The sequence below is a fragment of the Thunnus maccoyii genome, chromosome 15 (genome assembly GCF_910596095.1).
Source record: "Thunnus maccoyii chromosome 15, fThuMac1.1, whole genome shotgun sequence".
Taxonomy (NCBI): Eukaryota; Metazoa; Chordata; class Actinopteri; order Scombriformes; family Scombridae; genus Thunnus; species Thunnus maccoyii.
The window spans coordinates 17,675,425-17,692,485 of NC_056547.1; the positions used below are offsets into that span (position 1 = coordinate 17,675,425).

Sequence of the window (17,061 nt, forward strand, 5' to 3'; positions counted from 1 at the left end):
CGCTAGCTTGTTGTGCTACATATCACAACCTCTTGACTTTGTACTGAAGTTCTTTTATAAATTTATAATGTAGCACAAAGTCAAGCAGTGGCGTCTGCAGTACACAGAACTACTCTCTAGAGACTGGAAATGTGATCGTTGTTGTTACTCTCTGGAGCCGTTTCAAAACAAACTACCGTCACCGTATTCTTCGGGGTAAAGAAACATGTCACCCAGCTCAGCAGTGTTTTTCTCACAGAGGAACACAATATATCAGGCTTTGGATAAACACACAATACTTGTTAGTAGATCAGTTAATTGTTGGTTTGGCTCTGCACATGAGATTTGTTGACAATAAGAAAAATATAGACAATCGCCAGCCTTATCCTTTACGGACAAGATGTCCTTAGACCATCATCTCAGTCTTCAAAGTAAAAAATCTCTCTTGGCACATTTCCCGCTCCACACTTGCTTATTTTACAAATACAACCCCTTCCTCTTCTACTCTACCACCCACATACAGTACGTATCCCTGAAGCCCCCCTCCCATTTCGCTGACTGTCTGACCCTTCACCCTACACCCTTATCGGAGTTTTACTCTCATTCCCGTCATAGCTCGTCATGGGCGGCGGCTTCATCTGCTTTAAGTTTGAACTCTGCCTCTGTGATCTTCCCGTCTCCATTACGGTCCTGGTTGGAGAACATGTTGTCAATGATGCGATAGGGATCGAAACCAGGAGCCAGGCGACCTTTACCCTCGTTCACCTGCCGTATGATGTAATCAGTAAACTATAGAGACAAAGAAAGGAAAGGAAAAGGGTAAATTGAGGATGAACAGACAGGAGCCAAAAGATAAAATGTTTCAGATATATGTTGGGACATACCTCAGAGGGCTCCACCTGCTTGTTGTCGTCCGTGTCCATCTCAGTGAAGAGGTCAGGTGACACATCGTCATTCCAGATGAACATGTAGCCTTCAGGAAGTCCTTCCTCCATGTCTACCAGCTCGACGTCAAACACAAGCACAGCACTCCCTGGAACTTCACCAGCTACACAGACACATACACAAATTTACTGTGACAGGTTGGTCGTTAAAGGAATAGTTCAACATGCTGAGGAGTACACTTAATCACTTTCTTGATGAGGGTTAAATGAGAAGATCCATATCACTCTCATGTCTGTACAATAAATATGAAGCTGGAGCCAGCAGCTGGTTAGCTCAGCTATCTGGAGGCTACAAGCTGAAACGCTTTGGTCTCACATTGAAGTTGTTCTTTACACTACAGGTATTGCTGGAGTTTTGACCTCCTCTGGCTTAGTTTAGCATAAACACTGGAACAGGAGCAAACAGCTAACTTGGCTCTGCCCGAAGGTAACAACTTCACTAGTTGGCAATTGACGAAAAGACTCAAGGAAGTGTGTAAATAGTCATGTCAGTGTCAGCACAAAAGACACTACACAGGACAGTTAATTAAAGAATCAACAGTGTGCAGTCATTGTAGAGACAGTACACAGAAGGGTTCATCAGTAATATGATATTTTGGTAAACTGCTTATGATGTATGATTAAAGGCCAGCAGGCCCAATTTTATTTTTGTGAGTTTTTGTGAGTTTTAAAAATGTTGTGGGAGACCTGAAGATGTATTGGCCCATCTGAAGATTTTCCACCACAGAAGTCACTAACCTCCAAGAAATAGACCAGCACATAAAACCAAAACGTGTTGTTTTTACACTTAGATTTTTGTACAGATGTATTGGACAGGGTCGGGCTAGCTGCTAAGCTAAGCTAACCAGCTGCTGGATATAGCTTCATATTTAATGGACAGATGGTGTTGATCTTCTAACTCAACAACAGACAGTGAATAAGCCCATTTACCAAAATGTCAAACTATTGCTATGATGCTAAAACTTCTTAATTGGTAAGAAAGTGTTTGGACACAGAAGTCTGTTCAGCAACATGAGTCATAGATCTGTTTTTACCCTAATCATGATTGCTGTTCATAAAATCTTGCAGACTTTATAACTAACATAACAATTCTTCTTTGATTCTCTTTTTAAGAGACAGCATCTGTTTCCTCTTAACATTTAAGTATGTCTTGTTTAGTCCACTGTACAAAAGTCGAGTGTTTTGTTTCTTCTTCAAGAATCATTATTTGCGCCGTACGAGTCTTTTCTCTCAGTCAAAATGAAGGAATGAGAGATTTCTGAAAATTTTAACAAATTATCATTACATTATTATTAAAAACATTGTCTGTAGAAAAATGAGACTCATCTCTTTTGCATAGAAGCTTCGCTGTTGCAAAACAGGAGGTTTTTGAAGATTTTTGCTATTTTTTTCATGACCGACTGAATTTACTTGAAATGTGTTTGTCACTATGTGTATTTTGATGTAAATCCCTACCAAATTTAAGCATATTCTATTCTCAAAAATAGTAAATTTAGAGGATTGTGCAGAGATATTCTGGAGATATCTCTGAGACCTTTAGAGGTTATAACTTATTTTAATAGCTGGATAAGGTAAATTTAAGGTAATCTCACATAAAAGCAATGCAACGCGACTATCTCTCCAATAAGAGACACATTTCACCACAAATAACTGCAATAAATTTTATATGTATGAGTGTGTACATGTATAGTATGTGTGTGCATTACTTACTGACTCCTCTCTCCCCATAGCCCAGGTGAGGAGGTATAACAAGGTGTCTCTTCTCTCCCACACACATGTCCATCAGTCCGTCCTCCATCCCTGGGACAACCTGGTTGGCTCCCAGGACGATGTTGTACGTCTTTCCATAATTATACCTGAAATAAATGGAGTGGGAGTGAAACAGATACATATGGAATAACTGTATTTATATGCACTTACCAGATCATAATTTCTGATAATTTTCTTACTCCTTCCTAAATTTCTCTGTGTGAGAATGTGACAGGTTTATTCTCCTGACATCCCATAGTAATTTACATCAAGTCAGTATAACTTTTTTTGTTGATTTTGTTGCTTTGTCAAGGGCAGGATGATAATTTGTGACACCAGGTCAGAGGAGGAGTTCAGGCATACATCTTATCAGATGTTTCAGTGAGTCAGAGGCCACAGCGTGGGTTGAATCCAGAAACCACAATAGTTTTGGGCTGGAACCGTTGTCAAGGACAGCTTAAGACTTTCAAAGCATTCTTTAAAGATGTAGATTATCTTTCATAATTATTACATTTTGTGTATTTTAATGTTTTTATTCATGTGACGGTGTTATAAGTATTCAGTGTTGTCCTGTCTGTCCTGCTTGCACTATGAGCTCACTCACTACAGTGTTGTCTGTTGAAATAACAATAAAAGTAACCCAACACAACTTCCCCTTAACATTTATAAACCCTTTTACCTCATCCTATGTACAACATCATAGTACAGCAGTCTACAGATTTCTTACTACCCTAAACGGTGATGTTTAAGAAAGTGCATATGTTGTTTTAAAGGCACTGAGGAAAAAGCAGTGTGCATGAGAGTATACAGTGAGAAATTGACTCATACGGGAGCTGGTACACCTCGCTCATTATTCACACAAGTTATGAGTTATGATCGTCCTTTCTTAAACTCCCAACTATGCTATCAACTGACCTTCATGCACTGTTTACAACACAAGACTTCAGCCACTTAATGTGAGATGATGTTACCATTCTCTCTTTTTCTCTCTGTTTTTTTCACTCACGTGGAGTCGATGGATGTGTCGTCCATCAGAGATGCATTGTAGTGATATTTGATAAAGTCTCCCTTCTTCGTTTGCTTATCGCACTCATCTGGCTTGAACACGATGGTGACCTCAGTGTTATCTGATGGGTTGTGGAAGTCAATGATGTGAACGTCAAACACCAGCACAGCTGAACCTGGGATCTTAGTGCCTGAGAGATAGAAGGCAATAAGACATAAAGAAAGGATCAGATATGAAAAACCTCAACTGTTTCTGATACATATAACTGTATATGGAAGCCTTTCACACACACCTGTGCCCTCCTCTCCATAGGCAAGATGTGGGGGGATGGTGATGGTGCGTTTCTCTCCAATGCACACTCCAATCAGACCCTCGTCCATGCCAGAGATCACGTAGCCCCGACCAACATAGGTGTCATAAGTACGATTACGAGAGTAGCTGTGGAGCGGAAAATATTAACAAAAATATTATCATCATACCATCTGAAAGGAAGGATGTGTGATGATGTATCGTTCAAAGGAAGAGCTGGCGAAGTTCTTATTTTGAAGACATGTATTAGACGATGGCCATCGGGTCCATTCCATGTACAAAGATGGTCTGGGCACCGTACCACTGTCGGTGCGTAACTTATATAGGGTTACACATCTGTATCTTATCACATGAACAACATAGGTTCTCCATGGGCATTAATTCAATTAGGGGCCATCCATCAAGTGATTGACAGCTACCTTACAACATATTATGTATCATAACATACCACATCTGGAACGGCTCCAATCTTGACCATGGATCCATTGTTTGTATCTAAAAGGCCCCCCAGAAGGGCTATACCATATTACATAAGGTGACATGCAGACTATGGAATGTTTATGTCACATGTCCAACACCTAAAATCAGTAAAGTACATAGGGTAAGATAAAAGTCATACTAACACCATCATATAGAAAACAATCACAGACAAGTTAGGAACTGAATATCAAGATTGCCTTTTGCTGACAGTACACAGTCTTAAATCACATGTTCGGGGTACTATAATATAAAATCTTATATAAATAAGTACAGGATGCAAAATGAGTCTGTTGTCAGTAGCAGGTTTGGAGAAATTATTACCCCCAAAACCACTGTGACTAAACTGCAACCAGCAGTTTGTGTTTCAGGTGCGAACATTTGTGGTTTGTATGTGCATGTTACAGTTAAACAGATATATGGTAGAATTTTGCCAACAGCTTCGACTTACTAAGAAAAATAATTGTATGACGGCATTAACACTGTGGGCGACAAGAAGGAAACATATGTGCTTTCTGCGAAAAGATGCCTCCTGTTTGGTCTTGTCTCAGTGTGCAGCAAGAGAGTCCTTGACTTCTGTACAGATTGTGCAAAACAATTTCTTAAAAGTAACAAGAAAGGCTACAAGGCTGTGAAGGTCATAAGGAGAAAAAAGATCTCAAATGTGTTCAGTAAATGTGGAGAACTTCCTGAGCTGTAAATAATCTCAGCAGGTGTTTCAAGCAAATACTCCTTTATCTCAAAAAGTGAACTACTCAGTGAATATTTTCTGCATACATACATATTTGCAGCACTTTTGTGATATTTTTTCTACCTGTATTGGAAATGATCAGTGTATCGAGAGTCCTCAACCTATTTTTTATCATATTGTACATACTGTTGCATCTTCTCTCTGTAGCTGACATGCACTTGATAAGAAAACAAGAACGTTGATAACTGCATACCTGCAATATTTAATACTTTTCAAGAATTTAAATAATCTATTCTCAGACTTGTATTCTTTGATGCTCCAAAAACATTAAGGTGGAAAAACTTAAAAGAAAGGAAACTATTCAGAGGATGCACACAGAAAATTTCCACTGGTGGTTTTAAGTTTCGATTCATCTCTCAATATGTCTTCAGTGCACAGAGAAAAGCTGCCACCCTGAGGCTACTTGAGGAACAACAGACTATTTGTGACCCAAAGATTTACTATTAACCTTTTTTTTTGTAATTAAGTAAGATAACTAAAATTAATCACACACACCTGGAATCAAAAAATGTTCCATCGAGGAGGCTGCCATTATAATGGTAGCGCACAAAGTCTCCAGCGACAGTCCTCCTCGTGCAGGACTTGGGTACAATCTGATTGGTCACAACGATCCCATCTCTGGGGTTGTGGAGGTCCAGGAGTACAACGTCAAACACCAAAGACGCCTGACCTGGGATGTCGCTACCTGGAGAGAGAAGAAGAAGAAGAAGAAGAAAGGGTGGAAGATGAAAGGAGAGCCAGGGAAAAGGAGACAAAACAAAAACAGTTAGGAGACGGAGACGCAGATAAAGAGGATCTTTTATGTATAAACATATTTTTATCTATTTATGTTTTGTGCTGGCATAACTGTATAAAGGAAGGCCTAATTTTAATGTTGGACTATAATTTATTTCACTTTGATACGCTCCCTCATTCTGGATGTGACTATATTTTGCTTCTGTACTGATGGAGGTTATTTGGAAATATGGTAGAGCTGGGAAAAATAATAATTAAAAAATTAACTTTCACACTCAAGTTCAAAAATATTGTCTGTTGTGAGTAAATACTGTCACTTAAAGTGGTCATACAACCATGTTACAAGCTTTGAGGTGTGCTGAGGGAACATGAGAGGAAACATCTTCCTGATTTTATTACTGTTGTTAATTTGTGGTGAGCAAGAAGCAAATTGGAGTCTAGAAATTCAAGTACCCAAATTAAGAAAGTGTGATGTGCTGGAAAATGGACTAAATCAATTGTGGAAATTACTTTTTTTTTTAAGTTTGTGAAGGTAAGAAGATGTGAAAAGTTGCTGTTTTTGCAAAAAAAAAAAAAAAAAAAAAAAGGAAAAAAAAGAAGTGGGAAGTTTCTAAGTGTGACAAGAGAGTTAAAACTCTGGAGATGCATGATGTGTGTGCTGTACTGCCCCCTCATGCTTCAAGTGTGCAACAACAGCACCTGTTGCTTTCCACTGCAATTGTCAATGTCAAGTTATTCCCCAGGCAGTGGAAGCTTTAAAGACTTGAAGTCACTGTCAGCAGTGTAATTAGACTCAAAAGGAAACAAATAATCAGAATAAAGAAGTCGTTACCGTCTCCATTCTCGCCATATCCGAGTGATGGTGGCATAGTGATGATGCGTCTCTCTCCAACACACATTCCTAGAAGGCCCTGATCCATACCTGCGATCAGCCAGCCAATCCCAACGTAAGTGTCATAGGTGCGCATGCGGGTGTGGCTGTAGTGAAAAGCAGAGGAGAGAGGTTAAGTGTGTGTGTGTGTGTGTGTGATATGTGAGAATGTCTGTGTGTGTATAAGGGATAACGTGGAACAAACCTGGAATCAAAGAGTGTCCCATCCAGCAGGGTGCCGTTGTAGTGGTAGCGGACGTAGTCAGAAACATCCACCTTTCTGGAGCAGGTCTGAGGGGTGTGGTAGGTGTTGATCTGGACGCCATCATCGGGGTTCCACACATCGAGCAGCAGGACGTCAAAATGGAGGATGGAGTCAGGGGGGATGATGTCACCTGATGGGGGAGAGGAGGACATGTCAGTCAGTTTCTATTTCAAACAGCAGTACTAAATGTAACAATTCTTTGTTATTCTTCACACATCAGTGCATGTATTTGTCATGTATTTGCATTTGGCTCACTTTTGTAATGTTTGTCCTGTTTAATTACAGAATGACCAGTTAAAGATACTGGGCTGTTGGCTGAACATCTGGTTAGATGCCATTGATTATTGGAGCAAGGATGTCAGGTGATATACTGTACATTTATTGAAACTGATAAAAATGATGAAATATATTAAGAGATTCAAATGTCAGTAAATCAATTTACTGTATTTGGTTTATTGTCTAGTCTAGTGTCACATATACATGCATATACAGTATAAATCTCCAAATACGTAGCCCTCTTCTCTGTGTTCCCTCTTTATATTCTTGTTTACAATATGGCCACAAACTATCACTGTGTGAGAAACCATAATTACTGCATGTCCTTTGGTATACACAGACGGGTGACAAATTAAAGGAAAAACCAACATAAAGTGTCTTAGTAAGATGTTGGGCCGCCACATGCCACAAGAACAGCTTCAATACTTCTTGGCCTTGATTCTACAAGTCTGTGAACTCTACTGGAAGGATGAACACTATTCTTCCAAAAGATTTTCCCTCATTTGGTGTTTTGATGATGGTGGTGGAGAGCGCTGTCTAACACGTCATGCCAAAATCTCCAATGGATGTTCAACGGAGTTGAGATGTGGTGACTGTGAAGGTCAAAGCATATGATTCACATCATTTTCATACTCATCAAACCATTCAGTGACTCCTCGTGCTCTGTGAATTGGGGCATTGTCATCCTGGAAGAGACCACTCCCATCAGGATAGAAATGTTTCATCATAGGATAAAGGTGATCACTTAAAACAACTTTGTATTGATTAGCAGTGACCCTTCCCTCTAAGGGGACAAGTGGACCCAAACCATGTCAGCAAAATGCCCCAACAGCATAACAGAGCCACCAGATCCCCTCACTGTAGAGGTCAAGCATTCAGACCTGTACTGGCTTTTCCTTTAATTTGTCACCCGTTAGACTATGTGGTGCGTTTCAGCTTAAAAATGTATTTAAATGTTTTTTGAGTATTGTCTATTGACTCCTATTAAGGCTACAAGCTGAAACGGTTTGAAAATAAAGTTTTTCTTGATACTACAAGTGTTGCTTGAGTTTTGACTGCTTTTTCTTCTTTTTCTTCACGCAACTTGCAAGTGTTTGATGAAGTTGTGCCAGAATTTCCAACCCTACCTCATAAAAATTCTGGAAAATAAGACTGAGTGCTATGGGGGAAGATGCTGATTAAAACAGCTGCGTTGCAAACAAAGATTTACATCAGCGAGTTCAAGTGAGACATTTTGAGATGTGGGTGCTATATTCTAGATTCAAACAAAAATGGTGTACTTGCAAGAGTGTCCATCCATTTTGAAAAACTTTTTAGGTTGCTGCTTTATTTTTCTCAGATGCACTAACTTTGGACAACTTTCAGGGTTTTGAAAGTTAACAAGTTACCTAAAATTTTGAACACCTGGGTGATTTTACTTAAACTTACAACTAAACAAGATATAGTTTATGTGAAAATGCTCATCACCCTACCGGCCCAAATTAAAGGATTAATAGCATTTGGTAAAACAGACCTTAAAACTTGAATATAAACTAAGAAATACTCAGATCATGAGGTTGTGTTTAGCTGACTGCAGAAGGAAAGAAGCTAATAATGATAATATCTGGTACAAAACATCTCTGCCCCCTTCTTATTTGAGATTAATGTTTTTTGTTTAAGCTTCCTGACAAATCTTTTTATATAGATTATGTATAAAATTTGAATTTAAATGAGTCAAAATCCCCCTCAGCATAACCCCACCCACCCAAGAAAATTTTGATGAGCCATCAACCAAATTATGTGCAATTTTTTTTTGACTATTTAAGCAAAAAGGTTAACATTTTATTTATGTATTTAACAGTTAAATTGTATGATCTCTTCTTTACACTGCGAGGTACATGTGTCTGGTAAATACTAAACCCTTTATATTTTAATTTATTTAGTTAAAAAAACTGCCTAAAAATGTCTCCATGCCATTAATTAATGTCAGTTTTCCAGAAATATCAAAGAGGGCATGACCTTTGTGTCCTCAGTGGAAGCTCCTGAACATCAATGTCTGTCCAGTTAAAGCTGTTCTCACCAGGATTTATGCAACATCTTAACCAGCTGTTCACAAACATGAGCAGTTTACTGATGTCAGCTCGCATGTTTTTCTGCGTAGAAAATGTTTCAAACGGTTTATCCCTCAGTGTTGCTTGGATCCACCATCATGTGAATGTGCCTTGAGAGCCTTTAGAAGCTTCGAGAGTGTAAAGGAGACACCGATGAGGAGGAGAAGGTGAAGCAGGAGGGACAGTGGGGGTAGCAGCCATTAATTCTCTACTACTGCTGAGGTGGCAGGTCTCTTTCCAGTTTAAATCTGTCTCCCTCCTCCAAAATCTCCCTCTCCCTCTCTCTTTATTTTCTTCTTTTTTTCTCTCATGTTCCCTCTAATACAGACCGGTGGTAGAGGACACAGCCTCAGCTTTTACCTGTCTACACATGTCCCCCCTCTCTCCTGCTTCTCCCATTATCAAACTATTTAAAAACACACACAGAGAGACACACTGGTCTCAACATGTAAACAGAGCCTTAACATTTTTCCTCTTATCACTACAATCATATGAAAAACATCCGCTACTGTGGATAGTTTATGTTCACTTACAGATCGTACAAAATTGAATTGTCTCAAGTCTCCAGAGGGATGCTCTGACCTTTGCAGCGTTAGTGTCACTAAGAGCTGAAAGTCTTGATCGTCTGACCTGCTTCCTGGTCTGTGATGTCCCTCTGACATCATTAAACATGGACGCTTAGGAACAGCCTACTTCCTCTCTGCCTCGGTTGACTCTGTTACAATACAACACAGTACTGTCATTTTTGTCCCTCATACTTCTGCCAATGTCTGACTAAATTCTCTCATTGTCATGGTGAGTTGCGCCAGTCATGTGCTCACTCATCTGTGTATTTATAATGACTCCCCAGAGGAATTAACTCCAGTCTGTCGTCAAACTTTTGTAATGAGCATCTTTTAGTCTGTCCAGACAATCGCTCAGTGAACTGATGGGACAAAGGGCTGTGCTTGAGTAGCAGGAAGCTAAAAACACACACCCGACATACTTACCATATCCCTGTTTTCCGTAGGCGAGGTGAGGTGGGATTTTCACCAGTCGTCTCTCGTTGACACACATCCCCACCAGAGCTTTGTCCATCCCTTGGATCAGCTGCTTCTTGCCAACAAACACATTGTAGGTGCTGCCACGGTCATAACTGGGAAACACACAAACATGCACATTCCTTATATGCACCTGTGAGGACTTTGGTGACTGATAGTACATCTGACGCCTTATTCCAGATACTGCAAATGTAACTAGAACCTCGCTTGGGCAAACCGTTCATCAAGAGACTCTCAAATGCACCAAGATCTTCTTACACTGTCTCATTCATATTAGATCTGCAACAATGAGTCGATTAATCAATTAGTCGATCAACAGAAAAACAATCTGCAACTATTTTGATAATAGAATAATCCTTTCTGTCATTTTTCAAGCAAAAAGGCCAAATATTCTCTGGTTTCAGCTTCTTATAAATGAGGATTTGCTGCTTTTCTTTGTCACATGTGACAGTAGATTAAACATTTTTAGGTTTTGGACTGTTGGCCGGATAAAAAAAGCATACTGAAGACATCCCTGCGGCCTCTGAGAAACTGTGAAGGTGAATTTTTTTCAACAATTTTTAACAATTTATAGACTAAACAGAAAATAATCGGCAGATTAATCAATGATGAAAATAATCGTTAGCTGCAGCCCTTATGCATAGAATATTTTTTATTCTTATTATCATTTTGGGATCAAATAAAAACTATTCAGAATGAGAGATTTAATTTGAACCAGCAACTAACTGAGTTTTTCAGTGTATCATACAGTTACATTATTATTACTCATAACTAGGGGTGATGGTTCCCAAAGTCGAGTCAAGGGACCTTCAGAGAAGTGGGTTCCATCTAAATGAATGAGGACTGAGTATCCAATGTGAACGTAACTCTACAAACTCTCATCTTATTGCAAAATCATTCATCTGATGAAATGAGAGTTTTTTGTATAATCCATTTGCGGGTCGTTAATATTAAAAGGTTTTGGAGCCTCTGGATTAAGCATAAGTGGATCCAGAGCTGCAGTCAGCCTGCTTGCTTGCTTGCGTGGCTCACAGGGACGAATCACTAAACGCGCACTTTTACGCATCGCGCACGCAGTTCCCACCGTGCACCCGGTCTGACCTGCACGCTGAGATTAAAAGCGACAATATAAAGTCATCAGCTGCGTCATACTCACCTCGAGTCGAACTTCTTGCCGTCCGGAAACATGCCGTTGTAGTGATACCTGACATAGTCCCCGTCTTTGACTGCGCGCACACACTGCTCTGGCACGAAAGTTTTCTCAATTAAGATGTCGTCTAACGGTACCGGAGGAGCGTTGCAGGCGGCGAACGCCACCAGAACCGACAGATACAACACGGCCCGCGCGCACTGGATCATGTTCACTACCGACAAACTTCTAAACTATGGAGATAAGTGTGGCTACGGCCTGTAAACTATCTGTGTGCGCGCTGTCTCCCCGTTCTCCGGTACTTTGGTTTCCTCTACTCGGATTTGGATAAGAAGTCCTGCCCCCGGTCCCAGTGTAGGAATGATCACGTGTCAAGTCAGGCAAAATACTACACCACATCCTGTTACACTTTAAAAATAAAGCTTCTACTGATCACCTGAACACCACATTCTGCATTGTTTTATCAATTAAAAGCAAAACATATAAGGATGCGAGATGCATGAACCAATGTGCGTGAGACACAAACAAATAAAAACAAAGTTTAAGTAGCCAGTGGTGCTCACATTTTGAAACTGCAATGCGTACTTCCTGTCTGATTCCGCGTCTTTGTTGTTAAACTGACGCACTTTGGGGATTGAATGGGATAGCTTTGGGCACCACGTATTGCTCTTGCGCAGTGAAGCCTCTGCGATGTGTCAACGTGGTAACGTAGGGGTCTCTGTGGACCTGCAGCCACATCCCCCTCTGGATCCATTGAAGGATAACGCGCACATCTGGCTAAACCTCTGAATTGCAGCGAAAGTTTAACTATGAGCAGGACTTATAAAGCTTGCTCTTGGGTGATATTACGCATGGATCCCGATGTGTTGGTGGTGTAGGCCTTTAGAATAGAGGGGGGGGGGCAGAGCAGGCAGGAATGTCTCTACGTGGCAGTGGGAGGGGGGGGAGGGACACTGCTTCTCACCAGGGGTCTAATTAGTAACCTAGAAGATTTAAACATTAAAGAGAAGTATTTTATTGGAATAATGCTTTGGTTGGTCCTTAAAATCGAACAAAACTGCAAACTCAACTTGCCCCTTCCCTAAAAACTAATTTAATTTATCCTTTAGTTATGATGTAAAGTTATAAAAGGTCAGTTCTCTGTGAGGTTTTCCTTGCACTGTCTGTGGAAGGAACAACAGCAGTGATTTATGCTTTTGTGATCTAGTGGGAGGAGGAGCTCCAGCGGGTGGGGGGCGCCTGCTCCTGTCCTGCGCCCGGGGGAGGTGAGGCTTTATCCGGATACGTGGTGGAACTTGAGGCGGTCCTACGCATGCCGACCGTCCGGGATCATCCCAGCCAGCCCCTCCACCATTTACTAAACTTTAACATGGCACCCTCCACTTCTTCTCGACTCTTGTCTGCGCTGCTGATCGCATTTTCCATCGCTGCGGTGAACTCGCAATATGAAAAATACAGCTTCAGGAGCTTTCCCAAGCATGAGCTGATGCCTCTGGAGTCGGCGTACAAATACGCACTGGACCAGTACACCGGGGAGAAGTGGAAGGACACGGTGGAGTACATGGAGATGTCTCTGAGGCTGTACAGGCTGCTGCGGGACAGCGAGGCCTTCTGCAACCTCAACTGCAGCTCAGTCCGGTTGGACGACGAGGAGAAGTTTGCGGAGTTTCCAGAGCTGCGGGCGTTTGGGAACGTCGTGAAGAGGGCGCAGTGCCTGAAGCGCTGCAAACAGGGGCTGCCTGCTTTCAGACAAGCCATGCCTAGCCGGGACACCATAGATGAGTTTGAGAGGAGGGAACCGTACAGATACCTGCAGTACGCTTACTTCAAAGTAAGCAAACATGTTTAATATGTGGGGTTAAATCCATAGAAGGATGTTAAGTGATCACCGACAGTTAGGTGACAGGTTTACTCTTGTTTTTTTTTTTTTAATGTCATACCAAATCATTGTGGGTGCTAGTGCATCCAGAGTTTCTCCAAAACCTCACTTTGTGATTTTTCCTGAAATACGTTCTGACGTCACGTACGTGCCACGGCTACACAGGTTGGCTACAGAAGCTACAGAGTCCTGCAAAAGGGGAGGAAACCCTTTATTTTTGTTTTTTCGTGTTCTTTTATTATTATGAGGAAATAAAGTCCTGAGAAGGGGACAAAGATTAGTACTGTGCTGATCCTTCTACAAGGGTTCACTGTGATCTAGCTTTAAACTTTGGATCACAGTCAATCTATTCTTAAAATCTCAGCTCAAAGGTTAGAATTACAATTATATTTAGAGTTATTTAACAGTGATTGTTTTAATTAACTCAAACAATCATACAGTGTGTGCACAGATGTGTGCAAATTAATAGAGAAACATAACACCTTAACATGCCTCCATACAGGTGTGTGACACCCACTTGGCTGGCATGGTTTGGATCCACTTGCTCCTTTAGACTGGTCACTGAATTAGTTTGATGAGTATGAAAATTATTTGAATCATAAACTACGGCCTTTGCAGTCACCTGATTTCAAAACAGGGGGATTTTAGGCCCACAGGTCCAAACTTCACTTTAAGTTGTATTTTTCTTTAATTTGTCACCAGTCAGTATGTAGTCTTCTAATGTAAGTTTTGTAATCTCACTTTAGATAGTGGTAGACTATAACTTGATGTTTCCTCCCACCTACATGGACATTTATATTATAATAGTAGAAATCTTAAGATGGGGCTTCTTTGGATCAGATATTATCACCATCTAATGCTAGTGCTCATCTGTTTTGACGTCTTCCGCATGAGTAGGTTTAGAAATCAGTTGAGGATCTCACTTTACCAATTTCATTTTCTTCTATACTGATGAGTTCAAATGTAAAGTAGCTGTTAACAACGTGTTTTTGTTCTTTCTCGCAGTCTGACAACCTGGCGAAGGCAGTGTCTGCTGCCCACACCTTCCTGCTGAAGCACCCCAATGATGAGATGATGCAGAGGAACATGGCGTACTACAAGAGCATGCCCGGGGCCGAGGAATACCTCAAAGACCTGGAAACAAAATCCTATGAGGTATAAATATACACACACAGACACATCCCCTTTATGATCTCTGGTATTCACAGGAAGGCACATTCATACCCACATGCCATCATACACACACACACAAACAACCATCCAGTCACTGACTCTGTGAGATGGTTGTGCCAGATATAATGTGATGCCAGCTTGTGGTAATATGGAGTCACACACAACCAGTGCTTCCCGAAGTGGTTTTAGGGAAACATCAGTGGCCCCAGTGAATAAGGAGGTGTTCAGCTCCATTACGCAAATACAAAAATTCAATCATATTTTTGTCTCTCAGTAAAATCTCATCAAAGGAAGATCTGTGCTGCTGATACAGACAACAATAGTGATAAAAATAATTTCATATATGGTTTAAATGATATTGAATTTGACAAGAAAATCCTGTTTAACCATGTGAGTTGCCCCAATAATACAATCGTACCCAAAATGATCAGTTATTTCTGACTGTTTTTTGTCATGTGTTGTTGCAGATGTTGTTCGTTCGTGCCGTGAGGGCGTATAACGGAGATAACTTCCGTACCTCTGTGTCAGACATGGAGCTGGCTTTGCGGGACTTCTTCAAGGTCTACGATGAGTGTCTTGCTGCGTCTGAAGGCCCCAGGGACGTCAAAGACTTTAAAGATTTTTACCCCTCTATAGCAGGTCAGTTAATCCCCATCATGTCCTGCCTCTATGCCTCCTCCCCGGTTGATACAGTACATAACTGCATTTCATTCTTTTGTTTTTCATTTGACCACTTCTCCAATAAGTTGGTTATCTCTGCAGTTAGTGGTGTTTTTTTTGGTGTTTTTTGAAAGTCTAATGCACAGTTTTATTTTCTTTCCTCTCCAGATCACTACATAGAGGTCCTAGAGAGGAAGGTAAGGTGTGAGAGTGAGCTGACACCTGTCGTAGGGGGGTTCATCGTTGAGAAGTTTGTGGCCACCATGTACCACTACCTACAGTTCGCTTATTACAAACGTGAGTATCATGTTGTTACCATTTTGCCATTGCTGACGCACATTTGGCACACACTGGAGCGCTCTTATTCTTTGGAGTTATAAAGTTTATCCCTGTATTAAGCTCTAATTGTTGTGTTTTTAGTGAATGACCTGAAAAACGCGGTGCCATGCGCAGCCAGCTACATGCTCTTTGACCCCAGCGATGATGTCATGAACAATAATGTTGCCTATTACAAGTTCCACAAAAAGCAGTGGGGGCTGACAGATGAGGATTTCCTCCCGAGATCAGTGAGACACATTAATGATTACACACTTCAAACCAAGACAGTTCATATTCCTACTTCAGTTTACAAAATGCAAACATGAACACAGTTTCTTCATTGTCTGCTGTGCCTCTGTGTACTACAGGAGGCAGTGCGGTATTACAACCAGACCACTATGCAGCTACAGATGCTGGAGTTCTCCAAACAGCGCCTGGTGAGCGATGATGAGGTGCGTGCCTGTGTTTACATAGTTTAGTGTGTTTGTGCCTTAGAGATTATCTTTGGTCAAGTGAAGGGAAGATAATATACAGTTCATCCTTAAAAATACACCTGCTTGAAATCAGTTAGTGTTTTGATTAGGTTGTTTGCAGCTCTGTCGTTGTGTAAATGATGGAAAAACCCTGGATTCTTCCATCTGGTCACATGACTCCCTGCAGTACAATGTGGGCCCTGTTTTTATCAGGCTGCAATATCACCGAGCTCCATGGGGTGGCAGCATGACACTGGCATTTCTTTAAATTATTATGATGCAGCACAAGGAGTGTGACCATCAGGGCAACCCAGCATAAACCAGATTACATGCTGCATGTGGTAAATACTGTTCACTTCTTGACTGTAATCGCTTAAGTAATGTCAGGTATGAGAAATCTGAGATAGAACTATGAGTGGGAGGATTTCTGCTGATTCACTTAGTGCAAATGTCATTTATGAAATAAAACAGATGCTTATCTTTGGTTTGTTCTTTTTTGTGTCTGTGTGTCTGCAGGGGGAGGTGGTGGAGTTTATAGATGAGTTCTTGGAAGTGGATGAAGAGCCCACATTGGAAAGCAAGCTTTAACACTGGAAAAAAAAACTGCTCGTGTTTATTGGGTTTTGTAAGGGGCTTTGATTGGTCACTGTGTTTTTACTTGCAGCTCCACATCCTGAATATTTTTCTAGATTCTTATTTTGTGCACTAAATATGCAGCTCAGAGGCATTTACATACAGCATAGTGGCTAAACGATACAAGAACGATGGTAATAGAGATATAAATATTTTTACTGTTACTGTTACTGTTTTATGAATTAATTCATCCACTGTGAACCGTGTATGTTGTAAATGGACATTTTTACAATAAAATAACTTCCCAAACATCAGATTTCATGAGTAACCATCACAATACTAC

The 17,061-nt window shown here is 40.8% G+C and overlaps 2 protein-coding genes across 2 annotated transcripts; one reads left to right on the forward strand and one right to left on the reverse strand.

Annotated features, from left to right (window-relative positions):
- Positions 1-296: 296 nt before the first annotated feature.
- fkbp9 (FKBP prolyl isomerase 9) lies at positions 297-12,519 on the reverse strand. Its single transcript, XM_042435557.1, has 10 exons — positions 11,649-12,519; positions 10,442-10,587; positions 7,027-7,216; positions 6,783-6,928; positions 5,711-5,900; positions 3,971-4,116; positions 3,679-3,868; positions 2,634-2,779; positions 864-1,027; positions 297-768 (listed from the first exon to the last, which is right to left on the reverse strand). The coding sequence occupies exons 1-10, from the start codon at positions 11,849-11,851 to the stop codon at positions 589-591; spliced, it is 1,701 nt and encodes a 566-aa protein (XP_042291491.1). The 5' UTR covers positions 11,852-12,519; the 3' UTR covers positions 297-588.
- A 129-nt stretch (positions 12,520-12,648) lies between these two features.
- On the forward strand, positions 12,649-17,032 carry LOC121912973 (cartilage associated protein). Its single transcript, XM_042435558.1, has 7 exons — positions 12,649-13,473; positions 14,527-14,676; positions 15,162-15,333; positions 15,523-15,651; positions 15,775-15,920; positions 16,041-16,124; positions 16,662-17,032. The coding sequence occupies exons 1-7, from the start codon at positions 12,955-12,957 to the stop codon at positions 16,731-16,733; spliced, it is 1,272 nt and encodes a 423-aa protein (XP_042291492.1). The 5' UTR covers positions 12,649-12,954; the 3' UTR covers positions 16,734-17,032.
- Positions 17,033-17,061: the final 29 nt, after the last annotated feature.